General features: G+C 34.4%; 1 protein-coding gene and 1 long non-coding RNA gene across 5 annotated transcripts; one reads left to right on the forward strand and one right to left on the reverse strand.

Annotated features, from left to right (window-relative positions):
- Positions 1 to 672: 672 nt before the first annotated feature.
- On the reverse strand, positions 673 to 5,189 carry LOC122293418. 3 transcript variants are annotated; one of them, XM_043101988.1, is made up of 10 exons: positions 4,808 to 5,189; positions 4,607 to 4,657; positions 4,011 to 4,127; positions 3,012 to 3,455; positions 2,307 to 2,746; positions 2,058 to 2,157; positions 1,801 to 1,860; positions 1,549 to 1,638; positions 1,340 to 1,462; positions 673 to 911 (listed from the first exon to the last, which is right to left on the reverse strand). In XM_043101988.1, exons 1-10 carry the CDS (start codon positions 4,853 to 4,855, stop codon positions 783 to 785), a joined length of 1,602 nt encoding a protein of 533 aa, XP_042957922.1. In that variant the 5' UTR covers positions 4,856 to 5,189; the 3' UTR covers positions 673 to 782. The 3 variants fall into 3 exon arrangements, with proteins under 3 accessions (XP_042957922.1, XP_042957919.1, XP_042957920.1); XM_043101985.1 differs by having other exon boundaries at positions 673 to 1,091; positions 4,808 to 5,186; XM_043101986.1 differs by lacking the exon at positions 4,607 to 4,657 and having other exon boundaries at positions 673 to 1,091; positions 4,808 to 5,186.
- Positions 5,190 to 8,077: 2,888 nt separating this feature from the next.
- Positions 8,078 to 16,079, forward strand: LOC122294887. 2 transcript variants are annotated; one of them, XR_006237787.1, is made up of 5 exons: positions 8,078 to 8,156; positions 9,634 to 9,710; positions 15,246 to 15,328; positions 15,414 to 15,487; positions 15,809 to 16,079. It is a non-coding gene; the product is annotated as an uncharacterized LOC122294887 (long non-coding RNA). The 2 variants fall into 2 exon arrangements; XR_006237786.1 differs by lacking the exon at positions 8,078 to 8,156 and having other exon boundaries at positions 8,196 to 9,710.
- The last annotated feature ends 294 nt before the right edge of the window (positions 16,080 to 16,373 follow it).

A 16,373-nucleotide genomic window follows, 5' to 3' on the forward strand; every position in this document is an offset into this window, starting at 1 on the left:
TAAAAAAATTGTATAGAATTTAGTTCTATCCCATACTAGAAAACACCAATAATCCGTTTGCAGTTAATTTGGTGCATTTTTCTATATATTGCGATTGATTAATCATAAGGTACGTTCATTATCCATAAGATCTGACCCTTACGAAGATTTGAATTTCAAGATTGTGTTGTGTTAGGATCTGTTTGGAACTTGGAGTTGTTCAGTCTAATTTTAAGTCGAGTCTAACATCTAAATACTCAATTTTCAAATCACTAAACTCATCTCAACTCAAAATCTCGTTACATGTGGGACCTCTTTATATACAGGACCCATAACTTTTTTTAACTTCCTATAAATATATGATCTAAACTCCTCTTAACATCCAAATACATCTTAAATGAACCCTATAAAAATCACTTCACTTGTTCACTATCTTAACTCAGTACTATTCATAAAAAATTTAACTTACATCAATTTAGCTCAGTATTCAAATGGGGACTTGGTGTCAAAATTTGGACAACGTTCTATACGATTTGAATTGCTAATTTGACGATGCGAGTGAGTTTTCCCCAAAATTCCATTATTTTCCTGATATCTTGGAAAATTGAGGATGATCATCATCACTCTAGGAAAGTAGACAAGAAGAAAACCATCCATTAAATTTATCAACCAAAAGCAAAAGTGAAATAAAAAGAAAGGAAACTTGTTGTGACCAAGTACTCAAATACTTCATGATCTGTACATTCTGTATATTTTGTTGCAGAGGACGTACCAAGTTTTGGAAAAATTATCTCTGGAGCTAATTATATTGCCAACAAATACTGGAATTCAAGGTCACATGGTATTTTCTCAACAATGCTAGAAATCCTACCACAGCTGTGGCCTCTGAAGCAATCCACCATTGATTTCCTCAATGAACCTGAAGTTGGCAACTGTTGGCAAACCCACTCCACAAATGAGTCTGTGTCTACAGCAAAATCAAGCATATTTTGAAGCAGGAGTTCAGGAAATGCTATTCTTTTCGTGCTAGTCACTACTATGGAAGCCTGCAAATAGTCTAACTTGGATTTTTCCAACTCAGATACAACCCCTTCAGCTGTGTATATTCTTACCTGCACATGATATTAATGATGTTTCTTGCTGTGTCAAGATTAAGAAAAGAAAAATACTATATATTATATCTTCGTTCCACTCTTATCCTAATGATCTTTGAATTCATTATTTTAAAAAATGAGTTTATCTGATGATTGATTAAATTACACATATCAATGCAATGTGATAAGAGCAGGATGAGAGTGTAGTATATAGCATAAGATAGTTAGCATGAGAAATGTAATGAACTATGATAGTTTTAACTTACAGCAGGAGATGAACGAGTTCCACAGCACAGAGCAAATATGACATTTGGATCCATTGATTCAATTCCAAAAAGTTCGCGAACAATGCCTTCCTTATCATCATCCTTTTCACCTTTGCGATAAACCTTGTAGAAATCACCTCTCAAGAGATTGTACAAGTAATATTCATGTTTCTATGACTCGAATAGAAAATGGGTTTGGTTAAATTTACCTCTTTCATGCTTGAAGATGCTGGCTTTCTCAAAATAAAATGCTCTATTGCATGAGCATTTATTATGTTGCCTCCTATGTTAAGGGTTGCCTGTATTCACAAGATACATAAATTGATCATTAATTTGATGATCCGAAATGGTTCGCTGGCATAGATGCAATTACTTAGAACTCCTTCTCAATGGAATCAATGCAATTTGCTTAAAAAAGTAAGAGAAATTTGTCTTTGAAGAGAGTTCTGAGATGTACGTACCTTGTTCATTATTGCAAGCAATTTTTGTGGAGTAGAAGGCGCCCCATATTGAATAAATCCCTGAAACAGGATTGTAATTACGATGAGTTTTGACAAGTAATATGAATAAGGGCATCCTGATGTGCTCTTAAGCTTACTTGCACATCAGACTACAGCTGCAACTCTGATGCAATTGCAAGATTACGTGCACATCAGGCTAGATAAACCCATTTCAATAAGATGAAAAAGAGAAGGAAGAATGGCTTTTTCCATAATACATGCATGATACAAGCATTGTACATGTTGATCCAAAATGCTAATTTCTGTTGGTTTGTCAAGATTCTCAAGTCCACTGTCTGAAGACTGTTCAACAAAATGCTGCATTAATCCACAAAGAAAAAAGGGAGATCAAAATGACATCTTATTTCATGCTTGCAGTTATGCCTGAACTTATACATGATACTCATATTAGGTAGGAATCTGTGTATACAATAGTTACCAATATTTAGAGTTTAGCATATTCCTACCTCAACTTTCTTAGTAAAGGAATAGAACTGGAGCTTGATATCGATTTGGGGTCGAGAGAGTTTGACGTGAAAATAACCAAGTTTTTGTAAGGACCAATGTCCCTGGGGATAGACTCTTCCATGTCGAAGATACCATAGGGGTCTTGTTGCCTTGATTCCTTTTGTAACAGAAGACTAGACTTTAAGCCAGTATCGGCCCTAAAGCTTCTTGAACTAAAAGAAGTGTTCATAGACCTTGAAATGGGGCCTGACTTCTCCAGTTCAATTGCTCTTGATATTCTTAGGAGTCTCGTATATATGAGGTTCAAACATTTCATGATGCTCTCAGATAGCAAGTTGGGTTGCAAGTTGGGTTGCTGGTTTTCCTCTTCTAGTTGAATTTCAGTCGGTAGAGATTTTGGATGGATGTCTGAAAATATTGGTGAATTACGTTCTCTTGGCTGAAACAAATTCATTTGAAATCTAAAATTAGTAACCTCATGTTATATAAATCTCAATATCATGTTGCTAGCTATTTGGTTATAAATGATAAATAGAATAAAAATAGAAACAGAAGCTGAAAATGAGTGTAGTTTACATGGTTTAGTCATTGGTATCTAAAATTATACAATAAAATTAGGTAGATCACAAACAAATTGTTAAGTGAATGTAAGAAAATGATCACAAGCAAACAAATTATGGCAGTAATGAGCAGAGGTATTATACCTTGGGTGATGGATGTCGAGGATCTCGCAAAGGTGAGGATGGTTTCAGCATCCCACTTTTTCTTGGAACCACCTTGTCCTGAAATTTAGCAGCTTCTTGGTAAGGATTTTCTTTCTGATCATCGAATCTGTTTCCCAATTTCTCAGATACAGTGAAATCATTAAGACCGTAATCGCCTTTTATAGCTTTACTTATGAAATGCAGTGCTTTTGTTTCATAGGCCATGATTTCATTGCCACCTTTGTATATGGAGTTTGGCTTTGTTGTGAGTGAGGGATGATGACGAGGATGGCTCAGACTTCCACGTTGCCATTGTACTTTAGATTGCGAATCTTTGATGATCTCTTGTTCATGTTCCAAACTGCTTTGAAGTTGGCTTATCTGGCCTTCTAGTCGAGCTATCTCATCCTCAACCATTGCTAACTCTGCTAAGAGCTCTTTCATCTACATGGTAAACATGATAGATAATTATTAGCACATCTTAAAAAGGAAGTTTAATGAATTAACTTTATTTAAAGCATTTTTGGAACCTTAATATAAGATAGCATATAGTTTATATTCTCTAACTTGAAGCATTCGTTTGCCTTCCTAATGAAAACTGTAAGAACAATATATTCTATATCCTGTAAAATGTAATATATTATGAAGTATGTGGAATAATATTGAGAGAATAGAGAGAGAGAGAAGAAAAGATTTCAATGGTGTACAAAATCCTAGAAGCTACATGATCTTTATAATATGAAGTTTAAACATTTGGTAAGAAAACTGTACGTAATAACTACAAAATCTCTTGGACTTGATATTAAACAAAACAAAAATCTCGCAAAACTGTATACAGAGATCTGGACGAGTACTCTCAGTAGATGCCATATATCAATGTTATCTCAATGTTCAAACTAAGGTCTTCTGAAGTCATGTCTCCTACAAGGAGCTTCAAGAATCATGCGTTCTTAATGAAATGTAGCAAGTTTTTGCATGTTTGAATGAGTGGCAGTTTACCTTTGGAGGCAGGAAGTTAGGGATGCTGATAGCAGAACCATTATGTTGATTATGCGCATGATCCAAAATCTCGTGCATCTTTTCTTCTTGATTCAGCATTTTTTGAAGCATAGAGACCTGCATTCATTTAAATGGGAATAGCGTAAAATAGCTTTCTCCAACAACATGTATGCAATTCTGGATCAGATCGAAAAAAAACTCTCGATTATATCCAATATATCATCTATGTTAACATGTCCCTTGCCATATGATGATATTACCTAACTGCTTTTGAGCATTCTACCAAAAGAACTTCTCCTTAAGTACAGTCAATTTAAGATTCATTAAAGAATGAAAAATCAACATCTCAAGAGTGATCTCTTACAATAGCAATTGCATAGGAATCATCAATATTGGACTGCTTAATTAATACCAGATGAACATAAATTAACCAGATAGGGGGGAGGAGTAGTACTGATCGTCACCTATGGTTGTCTACATTTCTGGGTTGGCAATATTATTCGTTCGATATTCTTTAAGATGCTTGGTTTCTGAATCAGACCAAGAGTTATATATGCATTGAAGGGAAATAAATGGTTTTCCGATCCCATATATACCTCTCTTTCAAGTTGTTTTCTCTCTTGCTGCCCACCAGGTTTCTTATTTTTCTGTAAATTCTAGACGTTAGGAATTAATAAAAGGAAGAAAACATAAAGACAGAAAGACAAAAGTAGCAAGAAATATCGATAGAAAGAAGTACACAGTGCAGGCTGCAGCAGCCGCGCGAAAATCGGAAATATTATACGGACGATACTTACAATCTCCAACGGCGTCTGAACCGAAAACATGACACTTTGGCTCGCCATGAACGAAACTTCACGTACAACAGTACTCCTCCAACTTCGGCAAGCCAGCCCCGGCTAGCGTCTCAAAGAAACACTAAAAATAGCATGGGATATTGGTCAGGGTTTGGTTATTCAATCCATGGTGTTGGTGGGGATCACCAGAATGAATGAAAGCTAGCGTGGAGGCAAAGGAAGAAATCAATATCGAGACTACTGGTTGTTGTTGTTGTTGTTGACGTTTGAATCGATCTGGGAAAAGACTTTTTGAGCTTCAATCTTGAGAAGATGAGATGGAGCTTTCAAGGTGATGAGGTTAGTTCCAGATGGATCGAAGAGGTGGCTTCCTCAACCGTCTGGTTTGTGGGGACATGGTGCGGAGAAAAGAGTGGAAGTGGGCTTGGTTTTAGCGTAGCTTGCAATTGTAGTTTGATAGACTTAGCGGTTATACCTTCTGTTGGGGAGTCTTCTAAGGTTAAAAGTAGAGATTTATTTATTTATTAGGAACAAATCATGAGTAATTATAGGGTATCATTGATGAAGGAATCTATCTTTTTTTACAAGGATTTGTATATTCATTATTGATCACCATTGTTTACTTCAATCTATATTAAAATTGAAGAGGCAAGATAATCAATATATATTTCTTTGAATTAATGCATTTAATGTTTTTTGGAGTTTGGCTTACTTACATCCTGTTAAAATATTATTGAATATATATATATATATACTGTTAAAAAATGAATTGACGGGTTTTTATTTTATTTTTATAAGAGGGGTGGGGGATTTTAACCCATATTCTCTATTTTGGAGAACCAGACTATATGTCATCAGGTCATCAGACTCTCAACGAATGGGCAAGATTGTTTTAAGTGAAAGAATAAGTAAATCTTTTCATTAATCGTATAATCTTGTCTATTCATTTTTACAACAGAATCTATCTAGTAAAATTTTGACAGAATGTAAGTCAAAATCGTTTATGTTAATTAATGTTTTATATTCTCTTTAAGTGCTAAGGGCTTGTTTGGTGTCTATATTAGAAATTTGAACAAAACATGATAGCAAAATGTGAAAATATAATACATCCTATCAACTTTGTTTGTTCAAATATGCTTGGAAAACCATAAGCAGTGGTGAAAGTTTTGTATTTTAGGAGGCCAAATTTATACATATTAATAATTATAAGACATAAATATTATAAATGCAATTTCATTTCATATCCCTTCTATGTATATTGAACCAATTTGGAAATTTTATCAGATTTACAATTGGTCATCTTAAAATTCTCAATATGAATAAAGTAAAAAAATCGTCATATTTCTTATTCATGATTATTTTTTCCACAGAAAAAAAGAAACTGAAGGAAGAAATATAGAGATAGGTATAATTATAACAAATATTAATAGTTTAGAAAATACACATTTTAAATATCTGTACATATGTATGAATATTCATATTTTAAAAGCCAAAATTCTGGGAAAAATTAAGAATATCTTCAAATTTTTAAAACTTTTGGATTCTTACCTTTTATTTATTAAGGATATGCATGCATGATACTTTTCTAGATTTTGGAGGCAAAATAATAATAAATTTTAAAAGAATCAATAAATTCTTTTCATACTTTTATGGAGACATGAAGTTAAAAAGGAGTTTTCATATTTTTCAAGGATTTTGAGTATTATTTTAAATTTATAAAGAATCAAAATTATTTTTCTCAATTTTAGTTAGAAATAAATAGACTACACGAGAATTATCTTTAGAGAGGACATAATGTCGGAGGAGGCCCAAGTGGATCTAGGTCGTTAGCCAGGCCCATGATTCATCAAACTATACAAGCTCTAATCGGTTTTGGGGAGGCATGGCCGTTTCCAATACCGGTGAGATAACTATCTAGAAGTAACATTGGATAAAAACAGTTACCATTTGAATTAAGTATGAGATGAATCCATCATATCTAGGTTTGAATTTCAAATAGAGGATAAGTTCGTTATCACATAATAATAGAACATTTCATGGACTCCCTATATAAGGGAAGAACCCAAGTACGTAAAAGGCATTTGATTTATTGGTATTCATATGAGTTTATTCGATCACTGACTTAGCTGGCATCAGAGGCATTTTCTCAAACCCCCCAAGCCGTCTTATTCTCTTATTACAAGTGGTTGGTTGTGTATCGGTGGTAGTGAAACACATCCAAAACAATCTTATTTTATATTTTAAATGAATCTTCTAACCCATCCATTACCATGAAGTATCATAACATTGGATCCTTCTATCAAAAGATAGAAAATCTGATTATATTATACATGTGGGCCATATTGCTATCTATATAAAAAGTAATGCTAAATAGAGTTTTAAGATGTGAAAGTCAAGTTTCGTGCATTCTCTTTGAAAAAAAATGTAGTTTATTATTAAAAAATTAATTTTTTCATGTGGCCGATTCCATATTTATTCATTTTCTTCAAATGGAATAGTGAGACTTGTACATTCTAAAATTAAAAATATCATTTTTTTCCTAAATAAAAGATATATTTAGCCCTATAATCTACAATTAGTCTTCCCACGTATCCATGATTGCTGGATCAAACAAACTAGTTCACCTTCTGTTGAGGAGTCTTGCAAGCTGGTTAAAGTACAGACTTATTTATTAGGATTAAGGAACAAGTAATAAGTAACAAGGTATCAATGCTAAAGAATCCCTTTTATTAGCATTTGTACATCCACCGTTACTTGCTCGAAATCTTTATCCTGTGTGGCTATTCAATCATAATAAACCAATTGATAGTACTGAATAGGCACAAATACTAATGTATTTAATATTTCTTTAAATTAATATTATATTATTTCTTTCATTACTTTATTCGATGAAGATTTTGTGTTAATGCGGCGTGCTTTTAAATGTGCATGTATGTAGAGAAAATCTAAAATTATGGCCTTTACCTACATTAGGTCCCTTTTTTTTCTTTTTTCTTTTTTTAAATATTTGTGAGTGTCCGGGTCAGTTTGTGCATATCTCGACTAATCCCGTGAGACCCTGAAGTTAACAACCAGATAATTCTCTAGTGGCTCTAAAGGAACTCGAACTAGTGGCTATTGGGAAGCAAATCTAAGACTTGATCAACTGAGCTACCCCTCAGGGTTTACATTAGGTCTTTTTACACAATCCAATGTTCTATTAGATCCTTCAAAACTAGATCTTTATATCTTCATTTTTTCCAAAATTTACTATTCATATTTGGGGAAAACTCCAAATACACCCTCGATCTAGCTCTTCAAAATATAATTTGGATTTGGGGATGCTACAGCTAGTGGATCCCCGTATTTGGTGAGCTACTATGCATCCCCTTTTCTCATTTCGGTTTCTTCACTGCTATGTAGCTTTTCTCTCTTACGCCTTATTTGCTATCGAGTCTCATTCGCATCTCGATTTGGCAACCCCTCCGATCGTTTTCTCCGATAAGTTTCTCCACCTTCAACACGCACACATCCACACACACACACACAAACTCTCTCTCTCTCTCTCTCTCTCTCTCTCTCTCTCTCTCTCTCTCTCTCTCTCTCATAAGAATGCTCTAGATCTCTCTCCTTCACGTGCCCATCTGAGAGCCATGTCGATCCCATTATACATTGCTACTATTGGGCTTTTTTACCATTCGAGTCTATAGCAATGATATTGGGTCTCTACTTTGTACAACTTTGATTTGTAAAAATTTGGTCACCGTTGGGTCTCTAATTCGATTATTTTATCTTTGGTTTGTAGAGCTTCTATGCTCCTGTTTTGGGGTTTTGACAGATTTCCATTATACAGATTCTATGATTTGTACTTTATATAATGTGTTGATCTCAGTTGTTGGTTGGTTGTGATTTCTAAGATTTGTGATTTGTGATTTGTGGCTTGTGCTTTGTGATTTCTGTGATTTTTGAGATTTCTGCTTTGTGACAGGTTGTTGTAAACTTATCATTGGGTTTCAAATATCATTGATTTGTGCTTTGGTGATTTCTGGCAGTCACTTTATTGTCAATTGGTTTGTTATTGAGTTAGTGCATTCTCATTTGCACCTTAAGGGATTGATATGCATAGGCTATCATTGGGGTTGTCTGTGTAATGTGATGAGGCTTTGATAATGGTAGAATTGCAAGTTTAGAGTGTAATATCAGAATTATTATGCTCATTGATTAGTATGGCAAGGTAACTCGAATGGCCATTTTTATTGTGAAATTTTTACAAAGGCAATCGGGATTTGCAACCATTAAATTTTGTGTTCTTTCCTATACTTGATATTGGACCATTCTAAGCCCCAAATTTATTGACTTACAACCTATTTTGGACTCTATTTTGTGCTTTGTTGGCTAAATTAGTTGGGTGGGTAAGGGGATTGGCCCTTGTTGATTGATGCGGTAGCTTCATCCACTTGTGTTGGTAGCTCAATAACCATGCGTTATAACTTGTTTTGGACTTTGGTTTGTGATTTCTTGGCTTAATTGGTTGGGTGTGCAAGGGGGCTTGACCCTTGTTGGTCCATGTGGCAACCCCATCCATTTGTGTTGGTAGCCCTAAAATCATGTGCTATAACCTATTTTGGACTTTGGTTTGTACTTTCTTGGCTTAATTGGTTGGGTGTGCAAGGGAGTTTGACCCTTGTTGGTCCATGTGGCAACCCCATCCACCTGTGTTGGCAGGCCCAAAATCATCTGCTATAACCCATTTTCTACATTGTTTTGTGCCTTCTAACCTATTTTGGACTTTGGTTTGTCCTTTCCTGGCTTCATTGAATAATTGTTCTGCTTTGTTTGATGAATAGGTTTTGTTTCCCCTTTGATTGTGATGATGTTGAACTTGAGCAGTGAGAAGGGAAATTGGCACAAACTCCATGACAAGGTAACCCAGATGACCAATATTTGTGTGAAACTCAAAATATTAGCAATTGATTGTTGCGGCCAGAAGTTATTGCCACTTCCTCTATGTCACCATTCTTTTCTTAAGCCGGTTTGCAAAATGCTTTCAGCATTGATCTTGAGTTTTTAACATGTCTAAATTCTTTTATTGTCTACGATTTTATAAAAATGGACTCACAAGGGTATGGAAATATGTTCTTCATGAACCTCCTAAATCAGAATCCCAACATTGACCACACTTTCTTGAATCATACTCAACACACAGTATTGTTGGTGGAAGATTCTCCACCCTGATCCCAAGTAGAGGTTCTTACCACTAAAAAATCACAAAGGTGTGCCAACTTCACACACAAGAGGAGGAGAAACTACTTGTTTTGGCATAAATAAATACTAGCTTAGATTCAATTCAAGAGATTAAAAACACACCCAACTTTGGGAGAATATTTTTTTCTTGTTCCTTTGTGGAGATGAGATCGTTTTGAGAAATGTTGGCCACTTTGGATAAATATTATCGGCAAGATAGTATCTCATAGTATATTCATTACTATTAATTGAGTAATTGACGGGTGAGCACTTCATTGGGCGAGCTCAATGAAAATAAAACCTCTCTAGCACATTGGTATCATTATGAGAACCGAGTAATCTAAAAAATGTATATTATATCCAAAGATCTTATGATGCAACTAATTCTAAGATAATAGTTGGTTCACAATTGTGACTGGAGTACATACCTTTCCACACACACCGATGATTTTTTCACTTCCAATATATGCAATCAATACTCCTTAGCTTCCCTGGGAATTCACGTTGTTCACCAACAAGAAGCAGTTGAGCAAAATCATTGGCATTTGGAGACATGAAATACTTATTGGAAAAAACATTTACAACTACTTCCACAAATGTTTTCAAGCTCTCCATTGTTGTGCTTTCTCCATTTCGTATGTATTCAAATTAGCAGTTGCTCCATACACAAGCATTCTAACTGCAGTGGTTTTATCTTTTACTGGGAAGATAAACTAAGTCTTCCAGCATTATCACCTCTTTGGATGAAGTAGGGCTTGTAAGCCTCTACCTCATGCTGATACGAAGAAAAATAGAACAACTTATACGAAATCTCCTTAAAAAAATTCAAGGGATATATTGATGATTCTGCAAATAGTCACGAAATAGTCGTTCATGCCCTTGTATATGCTCATGCCTAATGTACTTACGATGTTGACGAGTACCACCACGAGTAGATGTTGATCATTCATCTATCTCCAACTCATGGTCATAGTCTAAGTGAAGAAGCAACATTTGAAAGAAAGAACGAGTCATTTAAAGAAAAAAGTGAAGAATGAGACCAGAGTAAAAATTTTCTCTTAATCTCAAATGAAACTTAGGTAGCTCTGGATGTCAATGAAAGAGCAAGTGCTCTTATTTATACACCAAAATATTACCGTTTATAAGTAAGACCTATGGTCATGGTCATACTTCAAATTGGTACCTTTGTCAATCTGAGAGATTGACGTAAAATGCTAATGTGGAAGTTAATTACCATGTCAACTCCAATAAGAAGGTGGCACGTCAGCATGAACGACAAAAAAATTGAAAACAATTTTAAAAATTAAGAAACAAAGTCAAAATCTTAAAAAAAAATTAGTAAAAAATTTTTAAAAAGTAGTAAAACATAGAAACGAATCTGTCAAAATTAATTAAAAAAAAATGAAACAACACTCAATAAAAACTTTAAAACAAACACTAAAATATAATAAACTAACTTCAAAAATAGAAAAATTAAAAATTAAAACACATAAAAGTTTACAAAACGCCAAAAAAGTTTTTTGATAAACAAACAGATTTATAGGCTAAACTTCAAACACTTAAAATTATAAATAAAGACTATAAAAATTGTTAAAAATATTTAACATACGTGAAAAGGATCATAAAAGTGTAATAAAAAAAGATTGAAAAATAAATTAGATTAAATTTTATAACAGAAAAAATCTTAAAAACAGTATATAAACTTAAACTTAAAAGCCGAATGCTCTCCCTCCCTCCCTCCCTCCCTCCCTCCCTCCCTCCCTCCCTCTCTCTCTCTCTCTCTCTCTCTCTCTCTCTCTCTCTCTCTCTCTCTCTCTCTCTCTCTGTCTCTGTGTTAGAAGATGTGAAATAGATGATGTGATTTCTACATAATACAATAGAGAAAAGTTTTGCCTCATGCCCAAAATGAATTGCGTTTCAGCTTGCCACTCTGTTTCTTCTCTCTCTCTCTCTCTCTCTCTCTCTCTCTCTCTCTCTCTCTCTCTCTCTCTCTCTCTCTCTCTCTCTCTCTCTCTCTCTCAAACCATATATGAAAGTTTTCATTTCTCCTGCTCCACCGTTGAATGGCGTCAACCACAACCCACTTGCCTAGCTTAGCCCACGAGTCCATACGTTGAGCCCACCAGCTCAAGAGCCCAGTCTTTTAGCCCAAAGAGAGTGAGCCCATCCAAGCCCAGACGTTGAGCCCACTTCAAGCCCATCGTCAACCCACCTCCGTTGTGGTGAGGATATTTCTGGTGATTGTGATTTTTTTTTTTTTTTTGTGCCTCCGTGGTGCACTTTCTGTGGTATGAAAAAAATGAGTAAGTTACTTGAAAATTCTGGTATATATAATTGAATTTGTAGACACATTCTTGCAAGCATACACATAAATTGAATTTGTATACCATGCACTTTCTGTGTTTGAGCGAAGTTCTTTAATTTAATTAGGCATCATCCTTCTGTGGATTAAATTTGAATAAATTATTTTTAGAAACTTATTTTAAGCAAGCAAACTTATTTTTAGTATGTAATTTAGATAAATTAGGCTTAATTGTTGCAAGCATAACCTATTTTAATTGTTTTAGGTGGAAAATTAAAATTTAATTAAAAAAACTATACTTTACATTTGAAATAGTTTTCAAGATAAAAACAATCTTTTAACAAATAATGATTTTAAAGGTTAAACTATCTGATATTATTCAAATCTTGAGATGTCGAGTCTAATTATTAGACTAATCCTTTATCACTCTAATATTGTCATTTTAATTCTGAGAATGAATTAAATTTATAATATAAGAGATGTTTTCTTTTTGACCCATAAATAAAAAAAAATGCAAATGATAAATTTATAACTGGAAATTTTGTTGCTATGAAGTTCAATAATGATATATAAAAAAAATGCATTGGAGGTCTTAATGAGTGTGTAGATGGAACCAAATGTTGGTGATAAGGATATTATTGAAGAGCCAAAGGAGGGAATGTCATTTTCCTTAGTTGAGGAAGCAAGGGCATACTATACAAAACAAGTTGGTTTTGGAGTGACAAAATGAAGTTCCAAACTCAAATAGGATGGAAAAATAAGATATTTCACCCTTGCTTGTGTTCATCATGGCACGTCTACGAGCACATCGTCAAATATTTTTAAACCGAGATTGATGGAACACAACGGATGCAAGGCAAAGATCAATGCAATATTGGGTTCTGAAGGTGAATTTTACCTGACCCATGTTGTTCTTGAGCGCACTCATGCTCTTAGTCAGTCTTGGAAAAGCAAGATATATTAGATGTCATAAGAGGTTGGATGAGTCGATGAAGAGAAAATTAGAATACAATGATAGGCTGGCACTCGATTGAGCAAGAACTACAATTCTTGTGTCGTTGAGGCTGAAGGGTATGAGAATTTGATGTATAGAGAAAGAAATGCACATAATTACATACGTGAGGTCAGAGTACTTCAGCTTGGGATAGGAGGAGTCGAAGCATTACAAAACTACTTCACTTATATACAAGCATATAATGATAGTTTCTATTTGTCATGGACGTTGATAATGAAACTAGATTGCGCAATGTATTTTGGGCAGATGCACGTAGTAGAGTTGCGTACGAGTTGTTTGGTGATGTTAGAACTTTCGACGAGACGTACTTGACCAATACATACAAAATGCCATTTGCTCCTTTGGTGGGCATTAATCATCATGGTCATTCAATTCTTTTTGGATGTGGTCTGATTTCTGGGAAGGACACAAACTCGTTTGTATGGTTATTTGAGTTGTGGCTTAAGTGCATGAATGGCTTCGTACCAAAAGCCATTATAATAGACCAAGATAAAACTATGCAAAATGCAATTGCTAAGGTATTCCCTAAATCTCGACACCAATTTTGCTTGTGGTATATAATGAAAAAAAATTTCGAGAAATTTTGCTTGAGTCATGGATTGTGCACATAGGTATGTTTATGACACATTGATTCGTGATGAATTCGAATGTTGTTGGCTGCAATTCCTTGATAATTTGGATCTACATGATAATCCATGGCTTGAATGGCTATATTCTAAGAATCATCTTTGGGTTCCAGTGAATGTGAGGAATAAGTTTTGGGCAGGAATGTCAACTACTCAGAGAAGTGAGGGTATGAAAGCATTCTTTGATGATTATATAAATTCAAAGACAACACTAAAACAATTTTTAGATCAGTATGATAATGCACTTAGGTGCAAGATTGAGAATGAGCTTGCAGCTGACTTCAGTTCATTCCACACACAAATTCCATACATAACTTTTTATGGCCTTGAGCGGCAGTTCCGAGCAGCATATACAAATGTAAAATTTAAAGAAGTTCAAGAAAAGTTAAGAGGATTGATTTATTGTTGCACATCAATGGTTCAAAGTGAATGAGGGATTTTTACATATCATGTGGCTGATGAGATCCAAGTTATGGATGGATTTAGAAAAGGTACAAAATATATTGTTGAGTTTAACGAGGAAGAGTGTGAAGCGAGCTTCACATGTCAATTGTTTGCTTTTAAGGAAATTTTGTGTAGACATGTCATCTGAGTGTTGACACTATAACAAGGAGGAGCTACCTACAAAATACTTCCTTGATAGGTGGAGAAAGGACCTGAAACGAAATTAAACGCTTGTCCGAAGTAGCCTCGATAATCTGAGCCATAGCCCAAATGCACACCAAATTAATAATTTAAACAATGTTTTTTACAAGATTTCTTCAATTGCAGACACCTCAGATGAAGGTTGTACAAAGTTAATGACTCAGTTAAGTAAGTTGAAGTTGGAGTGGGTTGATATCCAGCATGTGATAATCATTCAATTGAGTCGTTAAGGATGACAAAAGGATCTGACAAATTAAAAAGTCCTATAGTTACACGTAGTAAAGGTAGGCCAGTTTCTAAGAGAAAACAGTCTACGACTAAGAGGGCAGTGAATAGGTTGAAAGCAAGGAAGACTCAAAGGGCTTAGGTAATTCAGGTAGTTTAGGTATTTTGTATTTTTAAATTTAGTTTTGTAACCTATTGACATTAACTATACGTCTTGAAATTATGAACATAAGAATAGGCACCTAGATAGAACAGCTGTAGTAGATTTTGGCTCACCTAGTTTGGTAGGGCGTGACTTTCCCATAGCCTGTACTACCAACCGTGGTATTGTTTGCAAGTATTGTTTATATAAGGTGATTCTTTGACGATATTAATTGTGGATTTCTTCTCTATTCTTGGTAGGTACAACCATCTTTTCAACTTTTGGACGATGATATCTCTTGTTGTACTCCCACATATCAAGATGTAGACGTCGATATCTGTAGGTATTATATCATAACACTTATTATGCTGAATTTAAATATTATCCAAAATAATACATTCACTTGTTTAACCTTATAATTAATGCAGGTTTGGGATTGTAAATCAATTCTTTAGCCATATTGGCCAAGCCTTAATGTGGCAGACTAAGTATAAGATACGAGGTATATATATTAAGATGTTTGATAGTATAAATTTGCTGAGTTTGGTGAGAGGATAGTGATGAATTGCACAGTGGTGCTCATTTGTTGAATTGTGGAATTTTTTCATAAAAGGGTCTTGAAAGAAAGATTAAGGGCTTGCTTTGCATATTTGTTATCACAATTGGTTTTGCATTCTTTTATTGTGACTTGGAAGAACGATTGTGATTTTGGTGATTTTTAAAAAATGGGTTTCAAATTTATGAACTTTGAAAGTAAAATTTGAGGAGCTCTAAATAGTCAAGTGATTGTTATTGACTTTTTTATTTTTTATGTTTACTGCAGGATGAGTGTTGCAATTTTGTAGTTTTGTGGATATGTTTTATGTTAGCAATTAATTGAGAGATGAAAGTAGCAAAAGGAATGGAACTTTGATGATGCAAGGCAGAAGTGTTGCTTTTGTGAGTCTGGGACTCCAAATTAGTTTGAGCATTTGTAACAATTTGGTGAAAATTTGAGTATAACCAGTTATTTGGAAAATTAATAACCATTTTGTAACCATGCTTTTAATGTTGATAATGTTATAATAACAATAGTATTATTATTGTTGATGTTATCTGGATATGATTCCATTGCATGATATGCAGCAGTGCACGTACGCACCCAAAAGAAACAAATTATGCCGCCCATGAAATTATGTTCCTTGCTTCTTAGCACTTGTGTTTTCGTGTCAAGTATTGGGCAATGAAACTCTATATATGCAGGTAGTTGGGACCAGTAGTATGTACCACGTGTCACCACCCTTCATTATCCTCCCAATGGCAAAATTCATCCCTAGTATATAAATCATGTTAATCAGAGAGATCGAACCAAACTAACTTTCAGCATTATTTTAATTTCCAGCATGCTC

The sequence above is a fragment of the Carya illinoinensis genome, chromosome 14 (genome assembly GCF_018687715.1).
Source record: "Carya illinoinensis cultivar Pawnee chromosome 14, C.illinoinensisPawnee_v1, whole genome shotgun sequence".
NCBI classification, from domain to species: domain Eukaryota; kingdom Viridiplantae; phylum Streptophyta; class Magnoliopsida; order Fagales; family Juglandaceae; genus Carya; species Carya illinoinensis.

Coding starts and splice junctions, on each gene's coding strand:
- LOC122293418 (XM_043101985.1), bottom strand. CDS start 4,855: ATGGCGAGCCAAAGTGTCATGTTTTCGGTTCAGACGCCGTTGGAGATT. Junction 4,128..4,606: donor GAAAACAACTTGAAAGAGAG/GTATATATGGGA, acceptor AAATGAATGCAG/GTCTCTATGCTTCAAAAAAT. Junction 2,158..2,306: donor CCTTTACTAAGAAAGTTGAG/GTAGGAATATGC, acceptor GGATTAATGCAG/CATTTTGTTGAACAGTCTTC.